This window comes from Leptonychotes weddellii, chromosome 9 (assembly GCF_054177405.1).
Source record: "Leptonychotes weddellii isolate Sample4059 chromosome 9, ASM5417740v2, whole genome shotgun sequence".
Taxonomy (NCBI): Eukaryota; Metazoa; Chordata; class Mammalia; order Carnivora; family Phocidae; genus Leptonychotes; species Leptonychotes weddellii.
This window is the reverse complement of record NC_138377.1, coordinates 67,612,556-67,633,868: the sequence shown is the minus strand read 5'-3', so window position 1 is coordinate 67,633,868 and position 21,313 is coordinate 67,612,556. Positions and strand designations below refer to the sequence as shown.

The 21,313-nt window shown below is 45.0% G+C and overlaps 1 protein-coding gene across 1 annotated transcript in view; it reads left to right on the top strand.

Annotated features, from left to right (window-relative positions):
* Positions 1 to 21,313, top strand: part of RYR3 (ryanodine receptor 3) — a 483,582-nt gene that overhangs the window by 390,276 nt on the left and 71,993 nt on the right. The window contains exons 57-64 of the mRNA XM_081831839.1: positions 1,888 to 2,003; positions 2,562 to 2,629; positions 3,799 to 3,920; positions 7,408 to 7,457; positions 7,848 to 7,908; positions 10,243 to 10,481; positions 11,890 to 11,971; positions 20,505 to 20,635. Coding sequence (XP_081687965.1) covers positions 1,888 to 2,003; positions 2,562 to 2,629; positions 3,799 to 3,920; positions 7,408 to 7,457; positions 7,848 to 7,908; positions 10,243 to 10,481; positions 11,890 to 11,971; positions 20,505 to 20,635 — 869 coding nt within the window. The remainder of the gene's footprint in view (positions 1 to 1,887; positions 2,004 to 2,561; positions 2,630 to 3,798; positions 3,921 to 7,407; positions 7,458 to 7,847; positions 7,909 to 10,242; positions 10,482 to 11,889; positions 11,972 to 20,504; positions 20,636 to 21,313) is intronic.

Sequence of the window (21,313 nt, the reverse complement as noted above, 5' to 3'; positions counted from 1 at the left end):
ATTTTGTTGTTTTATACGATACTTAATTACATAATAACAATAAGTACGCATAACTGACATAAACAGCCTTTGAAGGAAGAGAACTGATTCTTTTGAAGGCGCAACTCCACTGAGGAGATGGAATCCATCGAGATTTCCTGAGACTTTATCTCAAACTTAGGCTTGTCAGAATTATCTAGAGGAGTGTTGTATGTGAGTATGGTCGTAGCTGCTTAAGTCTTAAAGGTAGAACCTGTTTCCTCGCTGGTCTGATGTCGGTGGTGGGCTGTCCTCCGTGGGTCATGCTTGCTAAGTCCCTTGAAGGGTGAAAAACAAGCCAGTGTTCCTATTCTGATACAGCCATTCGTCCTAAAAGAAATGTCTGCTGAGCCAGCTGCTGTTTCTTCCATTAGTTTCCTACAGCATGTTGCCACTGCATGGCAAAAAAACCCCACTAAAAATCTATACAAATATTTCTGTTGTAGCTCATATGAAAAAATAACAAAACTTATTTGCCATGTTGTCAAGCAGGAAAGGTCAGACAGCAGGAGACCACCTCTGGGGAAGCATTTGAGAAATACTCCCTTCATCATTTTAATCCTGTTCTTAGCACCCAGAGGAATGCGTACTGTGATTTGCTGATAAATAACTTGCTCACAGAAATGAAAAATTCCTCTTTCCCCCAACTAAAAAGGAACTCAAGGAAATACGGGGGAAAAGGAAGAAGATCGTTGAATTCAGCAAATGTATCCTAGTAGCTGTATTTACCACGTGCCAGACCCTACGGAGGGCACCTGGGGGGCAGACGAGGAAGTGAGAGCCCTGTCAACAAGGAGAACTCGTTCCCCACTACCCATGCCTCCAACCTCCATCTTCAGCTTCCCCATCACTCCATGACAGCCCATTCTTCCTGGTGCTCAAATCTAAACCCTTGACTCCTCTTTTCACCCAACCCACATCCAATCCTTCAGGAAATCCTGATGGTTCTGCCTTTAAAAGATATTCAGAATCTGACCACTTCTCACCTGTTCCACACGGTCACCATCATTCCTGAAAGAGCCTCTGCCCCGGGCCCCTTGCTTCAACCCTTGTCCCCACCCTCCACAGTCAGTTTTAAACCTAGCAACTAAAATAATCCTTTTATAGTGTAAGTCATTCCCCTATACAGAACCTTCAATAGCTTCCCATCTCAGAGCAAAAGCAAAATTCTGAGGATGGCCCACAGGGCCCTAATGATTTACTAACCACCTCATGTTTTTCACTTCCATTCCATCCACACTAGTATCTGCCATATCCCTTCAACTCAGCATGCATGCTTCTGCCTCAGGACCTTTGCACCACCGCTCCATATGCCTGGAAAGTTCTTTCCCTGGACGTCCATATGGCTCACCTCCTCACTTCCTTCAAACCTTTACTCCAGTGTCCTCTCCCCATGAAACCAGCACTGATTGCCCATGTGACACTGCAGTCTGCTTGCCTCCCCCCTTCAGCCACTCTTGGGCCCCCTTTCATACTGCTTTGATTTTTCTTTTTTCATAATGCTAATTAGTTTCTAGCATCCCACATAATTTATACTTTGTTTAATATATTTTGTGTGTCTAGCATATAGGTTCCATGGAGGCAGGGATTTTGTTTGCTTCTCTGATTTATCCCTGCCTGATACTTGTTGAATGAATGGTAAAGATATTTTGAAAAATCTTTTCAGATATTATTCTAGTTCAGGTCTTGTGTGCTCACAGAGGCAGGTTCCAGGTGCAAGGGGATATCAGTCAGATGACAAATCAGGTCACTAAACCAGAATAACCGTTAACTTTTGGAAAATAAAGTCAACACAGATAGGATTGCTGATGCTCCAAAATCACATAGTCATCTCTGTTACTTCCTGGGGTTTACCCATTTCCAACCTAGAGGTATGAAGGATATGGAGCTGGATGCCTCCTCCATGGAAAAGAGGTTTGCCTATAAATTTTTGAAGAAGATCCTGAAATATGTTGATTCCGCCCAAGAGTTTATTGCCCATTTGGGTAAGTATCATTGTGACGTATCCCCCAAATGTGTGCTTCCCTTAATATTTCGTGCTCTCAAAAAGAATGTGGCATTCCTTTATCAAGGGATGATGCTTTCCTACTGTAGCTGTTCGTGATTCATTCTGACATCGTATGGTTTTGGAGGGGGGGAGGGGAATGGTGGCTGAGATTTTGTCCCGCTCTTTAAAAAAAATCTGTTTCATCCTTGGTTTCAGGGTTTGATTGAGCCATTTGTCATTTTTCATATAACTCGTCCTATTGTAACTTTTCCATTGTTTTTCTTTGTGACTGTGGGCATATGACTCAACCTCTCTGAAGCTGCTTTCTCGTCAGTAAAGTGGAGGAAAGGGTAGTGAAACAGCTGAGAGAATTGACACGAGAAAACAACTAACCAGCACAGTGAGAAAGTCCTTTGTAAAATAGAAGATACTTTGTAAAATCAAATGGCCCTTCCATGGCCCTCAGGAAAGCCGCTCTGTTTCTAAAATGCTGTGACTGTTTTTGGTTTAGTTTCCTTTAACTGTGGCCAACTTTGTGTTACTTTTGTCTTTGTAGAAGCCATTGTCAGCAGTGGGAAAACGGAAAAGTCTCCCCACGACCAGGAGATCAAATTCTTTGCCAAAGTAAGTGATTCCCTGCATTTAAACCAAATTATTTTCTTCTTAGAATCTGTACAATTTAGGGTGTAAGTTAAGCTCATCTCACAAAGATACCCAAAACTCCAGTGGCTTCGATGAGATGGGCCTGTGTTTCTCTGTTGTGGAACAATCCAGAGGCAGGTAGGTGGTCTGAGGAGGCAGGCAGCCCGTTCTGTTCCACACCGTCACCCCGGAGACCCAGCTACTTCCTCTTGTGGTACTCCACCATCTCCTCAAGTGTGCTGTGTGTTGGTGTGGTCCGGATGGTCTCACCGGTACCACATCTGTGGGAGAGGGGAAAGGGAGAAAGGAAGACAAGCTGCTGCTCTCTCTTTTTTTTTAAGGTTTTATTTGTTTATTTGACAGAGAGAGAGAGATAGTGAGAGCAGGAACACAAGCAGGGGGAGTGGGAGAGGGAGAAGCAGGCCTCCCGCCGAGCAGGGAGCCCGATGCGGGGCTTGATCCCAGGACCCTGGGATCGTGACCTGAGCCAAAAGCAGATGCTTAACGACTGAGCCACCCAGGTGCCCCCAAGCTGCTTCTCTTAAAGTGCTATCCCAGTGGCGAAAACTCCGTCGTTTTTAGATCCACCTAGCTGCCAGGGAGCCTGGGTGATGCATTCTCTAGCTGGGTGACCCCATGCCCAGCTAAAACATGGGGGTTTCTGTTGCTAAGAGAAAGAAGGGAAGAATGAATTTGGGTACCAGGGAGTAGTCTCTGCCATAGAACCCTACTCAGGACTGAATGCATGCGAGGCCTCGGGGTAACTGCGCCTGAGAAGCAGAGACAGAAGGCTCAAGGTTGGTAGTGCTAGGCTAGGCCCCAAGTGATCCTGTTGGACACCGTGCCCAAGAAGACATGACTAAGCACAGATGTACCACCGGACTCTCCTGAAAATGCTGACTCAGCCATATGCACATTTCTCGGGATCCTTAGTCAGTAGCCTTCTCCATTCTCATATCCCCAAGACCTCTGGTTTGAGGTGTATGAGAGGAAAATGTGTTGGAAACTGCAATCCACCAGGTAGAGTTTCCTGGAAATTCCAGGACCTATGTTCAGAGGCTTTTTGCTCACGGAAAATGAACTTTTTCAAAGGAACCAATGGAGGGGCTTTGGTTAGCTTCCTAGAGATTAATTTATGGTGGGTTTTCCAGGTTCTCCTCCCACTGGTTGACCAGTACTTCACCAATCACCACCTCTACTTCCTGTCATCCCCCCTGAAGCCCCTTAGCAGCAGTGGCTATGCCTCTCATAAGGAGAAAGAAATGGTGGCCAGGTGAGTCTACGAAAGAGAAGGCCATGGTGACGATGTGCTTTGTATAAAACCCCAGATTCCTAGAGCCTCAATGGTGAATCTTTCAGAGAAATGAACTGTGGCCTGGTGATTGGTAGCACAGAGGTTTTGGTTATCATCTTGGTTTTGAAAGTACTTATATTCATATTTATCTGTGTATTATTTTGGCAACCAAGAGAAGTGCGCTGTTGGGAGGTATCACTAGGGCTTGGAAAAAATTTATGTACTCAGATCAACTTTTATCCTGAAATAACATTTAGAAAAAGGCGAAATCAATCCTGAAGCTTGAACAAGCGAACACACAACATTGAGAAGAAACAGATTAATGCTGTTTTCAATCCCATTCTTATCAGGCTTTTTCAGTTTAAATTTGTTTTAAAGAATCCAGTCTTAGAAGTCCTATTGTGGGTGATCTGATATTTGAAATCCAGAGCAACACGATTCAATTAAAATTCCAAATAGGAAAAAAAAAAAAGTTCCTCAGGAGCACCAGCCTCCATCCTCCTTGCAGTAGGCATAACATGTGGGCACCTCAAGAGAGAGGAAAGCAAAGAGGATGCTTTATGATCAGGCTAAAAGATGGATTCCACCATTCCTCTGGTCTTGTCCGGATTTGATTGGGAATGACAGGGAATGAGTTAGACCTCTAAATGGCAAAGAGTTAAGAATTATATTGGAAGAAGTCAGCTCTTTCCCTAACAGCCATGGATGGTGGACAGCATACAGTGTACTTTCTAAAGGCCCACCCACTAAATATCACCATCCTCGTGAGGACAGTCAGCCTCAGGATTTAGCAAACACTTATTAAGCCCAGAGCTAACAGTGAGCTGGTTTTTCCTCCTTACACAAGTGGGCAGTAACTCTTGCATATCATTGTGAACCATCACCGTGCTCTAAGAACTGCCTATATATTCTCTCCATTTTACAGATGAGGACACTGAGGTTTGCCCGAAGTGACCCAGGTAGTAAGTTAGGGCAAGAATGAAAGTCCTCTCTAGCCGCATGGAGTGCCATTTTCTCTGCAGTCATTACTTAACCTCATTTTTTAAGAAAGGAGGAGCCCATGCTATCAAAATGAGATGCACTTAGCATCAGTTGCTAGCCAAAGATTTCCTAAGTATTTTCAGGATGCACCGGTATATTTTGTAAGAAGTTCAGGAAATGAGGGGCAAAGTGAGATATTCAGACAGTCCAACAGAGGGCAGGTGTGTCTGTCTTCTTCATCTATTTTTGTGAGATTGTTAATTCATGGAAATGTAACATTTGTTCAGCCAGGCACCATTTGTCACGGCTGGAAGACAAGCTGCATCTGATCAGCCTTGCAAATAGCTTCCAGATCCATCGGTGTGCTTGCCACCCTCCCACAGAAGCAGTAGCATCTGCACCAAATGTTCACACCTCCAGACCCTTCTTGTCCACGTCTTTCCCCTCCTCCCCACCCCATCTGCATCTGCTGCCAATCACCAGGGCTACCATACTCTCTCCCCTGTGGTCCCTTTGATTTGTCACTTACAAATTCTGAGATGGGGAGGCACCTGGGAACTCTGGCCCCTCGTAACACTGGGCTAAGGACAGCGCTTCTATTATGCGCCCCATAGGGGACAAGAAGGGGCCTTTGAAAACCTCGGGTCCTGGCCTTGGCATGCCTGGGCAAGCACTTCTGACAGCAAGCAGAACCCTGTTAGTATTAGGATCAAACAATTCCACCATCTGCTTTAGTTAGAAAAATGTTACTTTGTATTTATACAGAGCATGTGTCCGCTTTGAGGCATTTCACCGGAAATATCTGCGTTGATCAGCCCCTAATTCTAAAAACTAAGAGGATCTTGTGATTACTCCCTACTTACAGATGATAAAGCCAAGGCCCAAGAGCAGTTAAGTGGCTTCACCAGGACAGCCCAGCTAGTCATAGCAGAGCCGCGGGGCTCATGTTCCTTCAGGCTCTCTCCCTCCCCCAGGTCCATGATTTTTTTTTTTTTTTAATCAAATACATAGCTCTTTAAAAAGTGGACACAATGGGAAGAGCAAAAAAGCAGTCCCTGTTTAATTTCACACTAGCAGGCTGTCAAATTTGTTAACTTATTCTGAATTCTCTGAAGCTCTAGGCCAGGGTTTCCAGCTTATTCCCACTGCAGAAATAAATGACTGCCCACAGGGGACTTTAGCTCTGATTGTCCAGTAGACAGCTCAGTGGACTCAGGGTGTTAATTGAAAACCATTTAAAGGTGAGCAAGTTTTTTTTTTTTTAAGTTTTTATTTAAATTCCAGTCCGTTAATAAACTAGTGTAATACTGGTTTCATGTGTACAGTATAGTGATTCAACACTTGAGGACATAAAGGTGAGCAAGTTCTGATCTCCGCCAACACTCAGGATGTGTTTCTTCTCCGTTTGAGCTGTTCCCGAAAAGACTTCTGCCCCGTGTGAGTCAGGAAGCCCTCGACAAGCTATGAATGAGAGGCTGGGATGGACTTCAGCTCGGTCTCAGTTTGAGAAGCCCTTGGCCCGTAGCAGGTGTTTTTAGTCTACCTTCCCCTCTGTGTTCCACCAGGAAGGACCGCTTGCTGAAGGCATTACAAAGTTCTTGCTGGGCCAGTGTCACATAGGGTCAGAGTTCTGAGCAGCCTCGTCCCCAGAGCCATTGACAGTACAGGTCACGTCATAGCCATGGTGGGTAAGGGTCCATCAGTGGCATGTTCAGAAACATTTATAGAGCTCCTTCCTAACTGCACAAGGCTCTCTACTAGATGCCACAGAAAGCAGAATGCTAAGATAACGGATGGACCTCCGAGGGGTTCCATGATAGAAAAGATGAGCGAAAGCATGGGGTAGGGTCAAAAAGCACCAAAAGCATAGCAGATGGGCTTTTCTAGCTTCCAGGGAGGAGCACAGCTAGGACAGCCACTCGGTCAGGCCCACCGACTAATAGGAATTGACAGAGAAAAGCAATTTCCCAAAGTGGTTTTGTCCAACACAATATCCCCCATCCCTGAACCGTTCATTTTCTTCTGTTCCCACCTGCTTGCCCACCTCCCATCTAAAGCGCCCCACCGCCAGTGAAGGCTGCAAAATGGTCTGCAGTCTGTTGCAACAGTGGAACATGCACGATCCCTGTCAGAATCCTCATGTATTCCTGAATGTCATCCAGATGAATGTGTCAGCACGTGGTACTCTATAGCAAGGGACGGTTTGCGATAACCTGGTCACTGCAAAATACTGCAGTTGTTGCAGAAGGATTATTTTCTGTGAGGCTGGGGCTGCCTCCAAGGTGCCTTCCTGACTCCAACAAGACAGCAGGGAGCACAGACTTTCCTAGTGTGGTCCAGAGGGTCTTGGAGAGGAACACAGTGCATTTTCCTAGAGATCCATTCTGCGCTCTTTGATATAAAGCATGGGGGCCTGGGGGAGGGAGGGTACAAACCAGTCCTCGGATTTCTGTGCCTTTCCCACTCGCCTTCTTTTCTGCTTCAGCCTCTTCTGCAAACTCGCTGCTCTTGTTCGACACAGGATTTCCCTCTTTGGTAAGTGAAGAGAAGTATTGCTGAAAGCCTCACTCCTCCCTATAATTATCCTTAACTTGCATTGTGCCTGCAGACAACCTGAGCCTTAGGACGAAGGTGTCACCTAAATTTGCCATAGAAAATTGGTCTGAAGTATGATAAATGACCTCTCTGCCCCTTTAAGAGCTCAAATTTTCCACACCAATGAACGTTTTAAGCTCTGCCTCTAACATCCATCAAAGAGCAGATGTGTCAGGCCAGAGATAAATGCGTTGTCCCCGCACAGAGGTCTGGCCCTTCGTGTGTTGGTGGTTAATTATGCTGGGCTGCAGTTTGTGCATATTGAGAAGATTGCATTTAAAAGACAGGCTGAAGGGTTTGGGGAGTCACCGGTGATATTTTTGTTTCTAGGGAGCGATTCTACTACAATGGTGAGCTGTCTTCACATCTTAGCTCAGACACTTGACACAAGGTAAGTCTGCCGGTTTTTTCCAGTAGTTTCTCAAGACTCACTCTCTGACCCCCTCTTCTCACTTACTGTATAGAAGAGAAGACGTGTCACTGCGCAGCAGGAGCCGGGGGACGGGGGGAGAGAGGAAGGAGATGAATCTAGCCTGACATTAGTACTCTCCATCTCTCCACTCACATGATGGAGAGCCACTGTCATGACATGTACTGCACGCTAAAAGCTGAGCATTTGATCAATTCTTGTCTTCTCTTCCTGAGAAATTCATCTTTCAGAAGATAAAATATGTAATAGAGCAAAGTGCCACTTTGTCCCTCATTCTCCACCAAAAAAAAGGAAGAGTTAGCTACCTGATGCGTGGCGAGGCCATAAGCACCCTGGGAGAGGGGAACCGTAACACTCTGAATCCCAAGCAGCCAAGGAGGGAGGTGCAGGGATATGTGATAAAAATATCAGAGACAGGGGCGCCCGGGTGGCTCAGTCGGTTAAGCGTCTGCCTTCGGCTCAGGTCATGATCCCAGCATCCTGGGATCGAGCCCCTCATCGGGCTCCCTGCTCAGCGGGAAGCCTGCTTCTCCCTCTCCCCCTGCTTGTGTTCCCTCTCTCACTGTCTCTCTCTCTGTCAAATAAATAAATAAAATCTTTAAAATATATATATATATATATATATATATATATATATATATATATATATATATATATATATATCAGAGACAAAGATGTGTTTGGACCCATGGCCTGAAGGTCTTGCAGGAAAGATGGCTGAAAGGGAAAGAAGTCTTAACAAATGTATGTGTAAGTTCTGGTAATAAAAGCGTAAATGATCTGATGAGATGAGGAAGAGAAGGAGTGGCAAGGACAGACAGGGAGCTTTCTTTCACACACTTGTCAAGCAGAGCCCCTTGTCAAAGTTGGGAGGAGGACTGTATGCAGAAGAGAAACCAACTGAAGGAGTGGCCACAAGATGAAAATCTACCAACTAAGAATGGTTGCCAAAAAAAGTTAAGGATAATTAAAGGGGATTTGAGGGGTCTACACCCCTAGAACAAGAAACAAACATGGTGATATTAGGACAGCACAAATTCGTAGGATCAGGCCAAGGCACCCCAGAGGATTCAGATCCCTTGCAGCTAGGAAGAGAAATCTTGATTCCCAGGTGCATGTAGACTGCCTTGGGAGAGCGTCCCCCCCCCCCTTTTTTTTTTAAATGCAGGTCAGCATGTTTGATAATCATTCCTGACAAAACCCAAGACTAGAAAGTTAAGAAGATAGCTCATGATTCTTTACAGGCTAGGAGCAAGCCTCACTGACTTCATTTCTTTGTTTTTATTTTTCTGGTTGGTTGGATGATTATCCTGAAAATGCTGTAGATAAAAAGCATCTGTCCTTGAAGCAAGCCTGTCATAATCTTGTGAATAAGATGTTGAAATATGGAAAATAATAGTTGACTTGTTAGCCTTGTTCCAATTCTAAGTTTTATAAAATAGTTTTGAGGGGAGGCTAATCTCCATTCCCACAGGGCACAATCTATAGTTGTTTCCCCACCCCCCACCCCCAGCGGTCTGATGAAGCTGTCTGTTTTAAAAGGGGCTTTCTGTCCCTCTTCCCTTTCCTTCTCCAAGCTAGGACATCCCTGCAAGCTAATAGAAATCTAAACTTCACGTGACTTCTTTGTTCTCTCTAAGAGGTCCTGCATCATGGGAGAGCTAATATTTCTAGCTACTCCTTATAAAAGTAGCTTATCCCGTAATTAACTCTAAGAAAAACTCACCTCTCCTTCCTTCTAATTAGATATTTACAGAGGGGGGCGCCTGGGTGGCTCAGTCATTAAGCGTCTGCCTTCAGCTCAGGTCATGATCCCAGGGTCCTGGGATCGAGCCCCACATCAGGCTCCCTGCTCCGCGGGAAGCCTGCTTCTCCCTGTCCCACTCCCCCTGCTTGTGTTCCCTCTCTTGCTGTGTCTCTCTCTGTCAAATAAATAAATCTTTTTTTAAAAAAAGATATTTACAGAGGAACGTAGCCAACTGGGACACTATACTGATAAAGGATGACTAAACTCAGTTTCATTCTAAACCCTCCTCTGTATTTCCTGAAGAGTGGAGTGCTAATTCCATCCAACAGAGAACACCATCCTGTTGTCAGCCCCACCTTGGGATTGTGTGATCCAGGTGACTCCCTGGATGCCAACTGTTCTCTCCACTTCTGACTTAGTGTTTTCAGTTGACTGGAGTGTCAAATGTCTGCCCGGGTTAAACTACAAGTCACCAGTTTCAAGAAGGGGGTTGGCCAAAGGTTTGGATTATGATTATGCTTCTGGTCTTTAACATCGTTTGCTTACAGGACTGTCATGAAGTCAGGCTCAGAGCTGGTCAAGGCCGGGTTACGAGCATTCTTTGAAAATGCTGCAGAAGACTTAGAGAAGACTTCAGAAAACCTGAAGCTGGGGAAGTTTACCCATTCCAGAACACAGATTAAAGGCGTGTCTCAGAATATTAACTATACCACGGTGGCTCTGCTCCCCATCCTGACATCCATCTTTGAGCATGTTGCTCAGCATCAGTTTGGGGTGGATTTACTCTGTGAGTCCTATTACTATCGTGGATTTCTATGCACATGGCCCCAGATAAGAAGTGTGTGACTCATTCACTTGAGTTGACCTTGAAAGTAGAACAGAGCGATAATTATTCCATGCTGTTTTCTTCTTAGGTTTAAAAATGAAATAATAAATACTTAGAGGAGGAGAAATCCTCCAATTTGAGTATATAATATTTCATCTTTTCCCCACTATTATTCAGGACCAGAATTTTCCACCCACTGGCTTAGCTGTCAGCCATTGTGTTCCCACTTAATTTGAAAAGGTTATCTGAGTAATCCAGCAGGGGATATAGGTTCGCTCCCAGGGTTTTTCAGATACCAATTTTCCTGTTAAGAAGCCCTAATTTATTCATTGGATACCAGGAGCAAAGGAAAGCTGCTAACATTTCATTATCTGAGCCTTCAGAAGAAGACCATAGTCAGTTAGTTTTATTTCAGTTTGCATTTAGTACCACATATAGCCCCTAGAGCAAATATTCTGCCATCAAGCTCAGTTTCACACTTTAAATGTTGGCCCATGATTTAATTCAATTTAACCAACTGTTGATAGCTGACACTGTGAGTGCTATATCCCTGAAAAAATGAAAATCAATTATTTCCATAGAGGAGGGCAAAGGGATGGGGGAGCATCCAAACTCATTATGTCATGTCATGGAAGGAATGCCCTTCCTTATTGAAAACCTAAAAATTAAATTAGTTCTCATTATGTTCAATTAGTCCCTGCCTTATTATGAGTTCCAGACATTGAAGGGGCATGTAGCCGATGGATTCAACTCGGTGGATTCCTAAGTGGAACATGCCCTTCCCTCAGGAAAACATGGCACAATCATGATATAATTGAATTGTTTTTTGAAAAACGTCCATCGGAGAACTTGGGACAGGTGGACATGAGAAATTTTGGTCTATCTCTAAAGAGGTAGGGACGTTCTACATGTCTTCCTAGGAAATTAACAAAAGACTCATTCAAACTTCAGATTTCTTGCATTCTTCCTCTCAAAGGAAGGAAATATTACTATATGTAAAACTTAACTATAGTGTTCCCCCCCCCATTGGAAAAAAAAAAAATCCCATATGGATCTCATTGGTCAAATGATTTCTTTCCCTGAGAAGCAATGTGATTCACATCAAAAGCCCGCAAAGGAACGGAGATGACTCAGTGGAGGGCGTTCTTCTGTCAGTGGGTTCTCCCCCACTTCAGTAACCAGCATCTGGGGAGAAAGGGACTATACCATGCAGGGGTGGGGGAGGGCTGGGGGGGCAGCGCGGGGTGCATGCACTGTCTTTAGCTCCTGGGTCATGCCATGTTTTCTGTTGGTGGACCCTTTCCTTGTGCCCGAGGTGAAGTGCTGGGATTGCAGCATGGTAATGACTGCTCTCTTCTGTTCTTTCCAGTAGGTGATGTGCAGATTTCATGCTACCACATACTGCGCAGCCTCTACTCCCTTGGGACTGGAAAGAATATCTATGTTGAAAGGTAATTAGTGAACAAAAGAGGCTTACATGTGCAAGGCTTAGAAAAATGTTACAGGGCGCCTGGGTGGCTCAGTTGGTTAAGCGACTGCCTCCAGCTCAGGTCATGATCCCAGAGTCCTGGGATCGAGCCCCACATCGGGCTCCCGGCTCAGCGGGGAGCCTGCTTCTCCCTCTGACCCTCCTCCCTCTCGTGCTCTCTCTCATTCTCTCTCTCGCAAAAAAAAAAAAAAAAAAAAGAAATCTTGTTCTTATCAGTAAGATAAAGAGAAGGGGTTCTCTGGTTCACTCAAAGATCCTTTATAGACATTCTATACAGAATTTTTAGCTGTCTTGGGGCACCTGGGTGGCTCAGTCGTTAAGCATCTGCCTTCAGCTCAGGTCATGATCCCAGGGTCCTGGGATCGAGTCCCGCATCGGGCTCCCTGCTCGGCGGGGAGCCTGCTTCTCCCTCTGACCCTCTCCCCTCTCATGCTGTTTCTCTCTCTCTCTCTTTCTCTCTCAAATAAATAAATAAATAAAATCTTTAAAAAAAAAAAGAAAAAATGTTACAGTCTTTCAACACTTAACAACATCTTTTCAGTACAGCAAAATCAAAATGCTCACTGAAATGGGATGGTGATTTTGAGCCTAGGTCATTAAATGTTTATGGCAATATTAAAATGTAGTGAGGCTATTGAGATTTATGACTTCTCTGGAGCTAAGTTAAAAAGAAAACCACAGGCCCAAATTGGCATTACTTGGGCTAGGCCAAGTCACCAAAACAGGGCTTAATACCTAACCTCGTTGCAGTTTCTTTTCTTTTCTTTTTTTTTTTTTAAAGATTTTATTTATATATTTGAGAGGGAGAGAGTACAAGAGAGAGTACGAGCAGGGTGGAAGGGCAGAGGGAGAGGGAGAAGCAGACTCCCCGCTGAGCAGGGAGCCCCACGCGGGGCTCGATCCCAAGACCATGATCCCAGGATCATGACCTGAGCCAAAGGCAGACACTTAACCCGGGTGCCCGCCTAATTGCAATTTCAACCTCCTGCAGAAATCTAAATCTTAATTGGTAAGTCAGGAGTTTTCTAATAGGTGCCAATGAGGTTATCTGTCACAAGGGCCCTCTCTGTCCCCTAAAGGAAGATGAGGTAATTTGCAGGATAAGACCCCCAGGTCTTCCCCCTAAGGGAAAGCTACCTAGCCTGGACCAAACTTTCCTTTTTTTTCTTTGGCTTCTGACTTTGTTGTCCCACTCTTCTTCCTATAAAAACTTTCCATTTTGTACCATCACCTCCAAGCACTCCGCTACTTGCTAGATGGGATGTTGCCAGATTCATGAATCACTTAAAGACAATGAGAGCTTCAGATTTACTCAGTGGAATTTTGTTTTCTAACAGATGGCTGGTAAATGTATGTGATTGGAGAAGCAATACTGTATAGCCAAGCTAAATCATATGCTAGTGACCAAAAAACGTTGAAGAAATGTCTATTTCTTCATAATCACAGCTTCCAAATAGCTTTCAGAGTTCCTGTGGTTAAAGCTTGCAGAAAAACTCAAGAGACATGAGGCTGTTACTTGAGTGTTTAATGAGTTTCTATGTGATACAGCCCTGGACCTTTACCATTCTTGGCTGTCAGATTAGCTATGGTTTTAAACAAGTGCACATTTTGGTACCAGAAATGCAATTCAGAAATCTTGAATCCGAACAAGCTGATCCAGTTCCCAAAGGAAACCCCTATTAACAATTTGGTGTATGTCATCCCAGATATTTTCTACACATGTACATTCGTACACATGTGGGATAATAATATCCATATTGCTTTGCAACTTTGTCCTGTTGGATGAAGCTAAAAAACTGAATTCCTTTACCATTCAACTCCTAGTTTTAGATTTATTATTTAGATAAAATGTCATTACCTTTCTACTTTAAAAAGGTAAGCAAATTTGGTACACTTGTATTCCTAGCTATCTTTTCTACCTTTCCTTTTTTGCTCTATAATTTCTTAAAACAGGGATTCCTGGGTGGCTCAGTCGGTTAAGCCTCCAGCTATTGATTTCGGCTCAGGTCATGATCCCAGAGTCGTGGGATTAAGCCCTGGATTGGGCTTTGCAGTGGGCATGGAGCCTACTTAAGATTCTCTCTCCCTCTCTCTCTGCCCTCCCCACCCCCAGCCTCCCCCCTGCACTCGCACACACACATGCGTGCTCTCTCGCTCTCTCTCTCTAAAATCATAATAATAATTTCTTATAACATTTACATTCTATTCTAGAACCAATATTTCCTGAGTTGTTTACCTTAGTTTGTATTGTAATGATTCACCGAATAGCCAATCCTTTTGAACCATGACTTTCCCATTCCAAATTTTTTATTTTGTTTTGTGTCTTGGTTGGCCAGATTCATCATTAAGTATTTGTTTCTTTAAGAGTTCTTAGATACTCTTGAATCCTTGCATATTTTGGAATACTACCCCTTGATTTTGTGAACAATTTCTGTGGTAAAATCCTTGGGTCATAATTTTGTTTTCCCTCAGAAGCATATAGACTTTGCTTCTTTGTATTCTGACAATACGCCCTAGGCCAGGTGATTTACTGACTTACACATGACTTTGCAGTGGGAGGGGAAAAACTGGCCGTTCGTTGGATTCCTTCTTCAGTCTTGAAGCTCAGTAAGTTCCTGTAATATGTTCCAGGATGTGCTTATTCTATATCAGTCCCCTCTGCTTCTCCTCAGAACTTAATATGCCCCCTCAGTATTCAGAACTGGGTCTTCCATTTTTTACAAATCTTTCACTTTATTTTGTAATTGCGGGGGGGTTTTTCCCTAGCTGTTATTCAGGGAGAGGTTTATTGGCTTTTCCTTAATCTTCCGCATTTCTCATTTTCTCCCAAGTAACTTTTAGCTAGTTGCTCTTTCCTGTTTTGGGTTTGTAAGGTATTTCTCAAACTTTCTCCATGTTCCTGACTCTCTTTATTTTCTTTATTTTCTGTGAATGTATCAAAAAGAGTTTTTCTGTATTTCTTCCTGGATAATTCTTCCTCAGAACCATGTTTCTCATCTACTTCTTGATCATTAGCTAATTGCTAGTTTTCAAGAATGGAAAAGAGCATGTGTGCACGTGTCTGGGGGCGGGGGGTGTGTTGAAGGAGTGTATGGGGAAGAAGCATCATCCAGCTTCACATCTGACGAACTGGCTCAGGACTCCCTCACTCTACCCAGAGTGCCTTTAACACTAGAGTGCATCCACCTCTAGCCTTTGGTGTCTCCCCCAACAAAAGTGAGCAACTGGCCCAGGTGAGAGGTCACAGGTAAAATTTTTAGTGCAACCTAAAGACATAGGGCTCTTGTATAGTCATTTAAAGTAGGTTTATTCCGGGTGCCTGGGTGCCTGGTCAGTTAAGCGTCTGCCTTCAGCTCAGGTCATGATCCCAGGGTCCTGGGATTGAGCCCCACATCGGGCTCCCTGCTCAGCGGGGAGCCTGCTTCTCCCCCTCTCTCTCTCCCTCTCCCTGCTGCTCCCCCTGCTTGTGCATGCTCTCTCTCTGTCAAATAAATTAATTAAATATTTTTTTAAAATAAATAAAAAAGTAAAGTAGGTTTATTCCATCCAGTAGAGGACTTGAGTCAGCAGCTACAGGACAGGTTACCTCTCACTCTTGCACTCTACTTCCCGTCCAGTGTCCTCTCCAGGCTCGGAGTCCAGGTCACAGGAATGATGGCATGTACACTTCTTCCCTACTCTGTCCTGCCTGCTTCTCTGCAGTATGAACCTGGTCCTGCATCCCCAGTAGGTCTCCCTGGACCCCCCCACACCCTTCATTGTTTCAAGCACAAGTTCATATTCTGGGCTCCTCAGAATCCCCATATTTACTTCCAGAGATTTCTACACTCTGCTCTTAGCCCAGAAAGTATGTTTCAGTTTCAGCATCCCCACTTGATTTGGTCCATACTTTGTGGCTTGACATTATCACACATTTTCTTATTTCAGCAAAGATTTCAATGTCTTCCCAATTTTTTCTCCATTTCTTGTGCGCTTTAGGGAGGAAACTTCAGTCAAACACACCATTTCTCTGCCATCTTTTGCTAAAGTGGCTAATGAATGTCTGCAGGGTTGTAAGGGAACCACTAAATATCTGGTTTCCAGCTACAGCTTGCATGTGCATTGCGGGTGGGAGAGACTCTAGACACCTCAGTGGCAGGGTTGGCGGTAAAGAAAAGAAGGTCATTGAAACAGAATAGAGACCTTTCTTTTGGGATATGTTCCACTTGAGACAACACTGAGGTCACTGACAAGTAGTCTTCAACAAATTTTCAGCAAAAGGTAAAAGCTTATGCATTTAACCACAGAGAATACTTGCCTTCTTCGATGGGGAGATACTTTGATCACAGCATTTGAGGGGGGTTGGTCAAGAAGCGAAACTTGGAATTGATTGAAGCATTGGAACCTTCATTTTATTTCAAATGAAAATGGTGTTTTTCCCCTTCACACTTTAGAGACATTTATTCCTTCCTGTCCTATGGCCTATGGCCAGTTGTTTCTGGCCAAACATTGCACACCTTCCCTAAGCCTCTGAGGGGACTCGTGTTGCTGATCTAGAGCCGTGGCCTGCCTCTGCTTTCTGCCCCTCCTCTACATATTACTTCCTCTCCTTAGCATCCTTTGGAACATACGTGAAGGTACTCTCAAAATTGCAAAAACACCAGATAGGTACAAGGCATAATTCTTATTACTGTGATGACTTTCAATCTGCCTGGATCCCTAACAATAGACATTTGAGAGGTTAGATCTGGATCCGTGGAAATAAAATCGAGAGATGGACAAGGAGAGCCTGCAACTTATTAAATTAGAAAGTAACAAAAATTGAAATACAACCTGTCACCATTGACCAAGTTTTACTATATGAAAGATACTGTGCTAGGCAGTAGACACTGAAGTGGAAAGAGAAAGAGAGTTCCACATCCAGTGAACAGACTTTTCAAGTAGACCCTTTGGTGGCTGGAGAGGTTTCAGTAGCCCTTATTCGGCTCAGTCCATACCCACACTGCCCCCTGGGGGCGCTAATGACCAGAGAAGCATTCTAACAGCAGGCATTTCCTCAGGCCCTCTTGGGGTCTGGGGGCCAAGGTCATTGGCAGACTTGTGGGCTTTACTTTTACAGAACTTTTCACAGCGAAACCAGGAGAACATGTTGTTTATGCCTGTTGGCCAAATGGCTAATTAGCATCATTGTGTGCCCTAGACTAGAAAATGCCCTGCTGTGAGCTTGTTGAGACTCAGCTTTGTCCGTAATTAATATCAGAGAGCACAGGGAATGCATGTCCCCGAGGCAGCATAACACTGGAAAACTGTCTTTTGCCCCCACGGGTTGCCTTTGTGTCCGACTAACTTTCTAGAAATCTACTTTTGTGAGATCGGGACTTTAATTTGATGAGAGAAAGAGAAAAGAGAAGAAGAATGGGTCCAGTTATCACCAAGGCAACTCCGGCCCCGCTGTTTCCAAGGTTCATCTTGCTGGGCCAAGTAGAGTTTGCGCTCAGATTTGACCTTACCCCCTTGTCATCCTGATTTTCGCCCAGATTTTCTTTCATCAGTGCTCTCCCTCTGGCATTTCTTTCACCCTCACGGCTTAGCTCCTTCTTTCCTCCTCCCAGAAAGGCAAGACTGAGGAAATAGAGTATTTCTCCTCAGTGGCCACTGCGGTTGGTTGAAACAGTGAGGCTTGCTCTGAAGGGAGGTCATGGTGCAGAGGGTCCCCGCAGAGAAGCCTACGTCTCACTCCCTCGCCTTCCGGCAGGGGTTCAGGCTGCAGCGGGAGCCGGGCAGCTTGGTACACAGGACGCAGAGGACCTGGTCTGTCTGAGGGCTGCTGCTCAGCCCCCAGAGCAGACCCGGAGGGGGGCACTCACAGTCACACCTCCAGCGCAAGGAGAAGGCTGTGCCATCACCTCTAAGAAGTGATTGCTTGCTTGCTGGAGGCTGATTTTAAAGTTCTCTGCTCAAACACTTCACAGCTAAGCAAACTGTCAGCTAGTCCCCTAAAAGCTGAGCCTAAGAGGATAGAAGATGAGGATTAAAACCACATATATTAATTGTCCTTTAAATTAATCAAAAGATGGGCACCTGGGTGGCTCATTTGGTTAGGTGGCTGCCTTCGGCTCAGGTCGTGATCCCGGGGTCCTAGGATCGAGTCCCGCATCAGGCTCCCTGCTCCGCGGGGAGCCTGCTTCTCCCTCTCCCTCTGCCTGCCGCTCCCCCTGCCTATGCTCACTCGCTCGCTCTCTCTGTCAAATAAATACATAAAATCTTCAAAAAAATTTTTAAAAATAAATTAATCAAAAGGTGACTTTTTCCATAAGTTTGGTAACATGACAGAAGATGGGGGGTGTGGGGGGATGGATTCCAAGACAGCTTTCTACTCACTCGTTCACCCACCATCTCCCTCCACCCTCCTCCCTCTGGTGCAGCAGATTCCTAGTGCCTTTCAGCAGTTCTTAGACCCTTGCAGGTTCTGATTCTACCCCAGATAGCCATATCAAGTTATTTTTGGGGGGACCAATTAAGATCACAGTTTTAAGCCAGTTCAAGTGTGTCTCTTTCTCTGCTATAATCAAGTGGCACGTTGATCCTAATTCTTGTAATTTAGACCATAAATATGTTATTTTATCCACTGCTTCAGGGTTCTAAGGAGAAGGGCTTGGCTTTTTACTATCTGGAAGACAAAGGCTAATGTTCAGACTCTGTGGCTTACTCCTCAGCAGACAGTGGCTCTCCTAGCCACCCCCCACCTCCACCCTGTAGTAAATGCTTGTTATTCACATCCGGAGACCCTACACTTTTCACATTCTGGCTTCTTGGTGCTGTTGGAATTGTTGGCCGTTATCACAGTGAAGGGCAATTAACCCAGCCTTCAGTTCAGGTTTTGGTGGGGAGCTGAAGGGAACCCTGAGGGCTGAATGCCTTTCTGTTTGCACAGAACTGCAGTAGGCGTGTAAGCTTTTGCTCCTGGCTCCAAGTGTGCCCTCTCTAGCTGGCAGTTTTCCCCATGATGGTCCCGTTAACATCCCCCAAGATGCAGCCTGACACCCTCAGCTCCCAGGGACTCTGCTAGTGGGCTTCAGATACACAGCATCAGCACTCATTCTGATTGGTCAGACACAAAGGAAGGCAAACAAGATACGTTCAAACACTGTAAGCCCCATCCACTTTTTTTTTTTTTTTTTTAGATTTTATTTATTTATTTGACAGAGAGATAGAGCCAGAGAGCACAAGCGGAGGGAATGGCAGCAGAAGAGGGAGAAGCAGGCTCTGCACCGAGCAGGGAGCCCGATGTGGGGCTCGATCCCAGGTCCCTGGGATCATGACCTGAGCCGAAGGCAGATGCTTAACCATCTGAGCCACCCAGGCACCCCCACTTCTTAATTATAGACCTGTCGTCTGCATTTTCCACTAATTATCTTTGTATCATGGTCTAAGAAAGGACTCATAGTATTAGTTTGAAGACATTTTCCTCCTTCTTTGGGAACTGACATCACGTGTGTAATTCACATAACAGGTGTGTAGTCTGACAGTGATTGAATGCCGGTAATTGACAGAAAGAAGACACTGATGATGAAAAAACAGATGGCTCTGGTCTCTCATTCATCAGAAAGCAATAGATGTCAGTGCCCATACAGGGCCCCTTCAAGCCAGCACTGTCACTGTGTGACTCACTGGGAGAAGGGACCCGCTGAGCTAGCCAGTACGACTCCAGGGCTAAGCCCAGGTCCAGGAGGGGAAACACAATCTCAGTACCAGCTCTGCTTTAACCAGCCAATGGCTGGTTTCCATTACTTACCCTTGCTGACTTGGCTAGCAGGCAAGCAAGCACAAGTTCTCCCAGTTGGAGAACTGGAAATCTGAACAAGGAATCCTAAGCATTTTGTTCTTGTTTGGTTGCTCATTTCACAGACATACTTGAGACCCAGAACTTTATACATGATGGACACTCAAATATTTGTGTAGAATATTTGTGAGAAGTTAACAGGTATTAGAGGTCTTTCCTCTAAATCAAGCAATGTGCTTTAGGACGTGTTTCTCTTGCAAGGCAGGTCTTTTATTTTGTGTCTTATTGGTGCTTTGGGCCCATTATCTACTGTTCTCACCGGCAAACACCAGCTCCATCCAAAGCAGGGAATAGACACACAGAGATTACACAGAAGATTTCAAAACATTTTGAGAAGAGAGAGAGGATCAAATTCAATTTGAATGATGGCAAAACTTCTCAGAAATGCTGGGAGAGAAGAACAAAGCTACAAAGTGTATTATTATATTGCCTTCACCAGTTTTAAGAACTGGGGTCCATGTGGTAAGACCATTGTACACCAATGGTCAGGGTCCAGAGAAAGATGCGGGGAGGGAGAAGTGCTTGTAATCTTGCTGAGCCCAGGATCCAGGGATGTCCAGTAGAGTAATCTATGGGGAGGTGGCCTGAGACATCTTGAGAAAGGGGCCTAGCCCCCCATGCATGGGGCCAGTATGTGGTAGCACCACTTCTAAATGGACTTCTTTGTTTCCAGGCAACGTCCTGCCCTTGGAGAATGTCTGGCCTCACTGGCAGCTGCCATCCCAGTGGCATTCCTGGAGCCCACCCTTAACCGCTACAATCCACTCTCAGTCTTCAACACCAAAACCCCCAGGGAGAGGTCTAGTAAGTATCTTCCCTCAGAGGTCATCAACCCGTGTGTTGAGAGGAGAGCAGCCAGGAAGGAAGGCCCCTCAGGCAGGGAACAGCAGCCTTGCAGCACTTTTGGTTTATATAGTCTGAGAGGGGCCAGGAGGTCAAAGCTAGGGTCCATGTTGTGTGTCTCCATTTTACTGGAAACATGGACATAGGCAAGTACTTTGTTATCACTGGACTTTGGCTTCCTCTTCTGTAGAATGAGACAGTGTGGTTGATTTCTAAATCCCTTCCCATCCTAAAGCCTTAGGCTCTCTTGTCTGCCCTGGCCTCAAGTCCCCTTCTGCACGTGGGGACATGACTTCTTTATTAGTTCCTCTGCAGAGTGCCATCAGAAGGTGCACACGTGCACTAGCAACCTAATTGTACTTTTCAAGGTCAGGGAGAGGCTGTGTTTCCAAAGATGATGACCACATGCTGTCTATCATTGTAAAAAATAAAGCATAGGAAAACACCAACCTCTTACACTGTTGGTGGGAATGCAAGCTGGTACAGCCACTCTGGAAAACAATATGGAGGTTCCTCAAGAAGTTAAAAATAGAGCTACCGTATGACCCAACAATTGCACTACTGGGTATTTACCCCAAAGACACAGATGTAGTAAAAAGAAGAGGCACCTGCACCCCAATGTTCATAGCTGCAATGTCC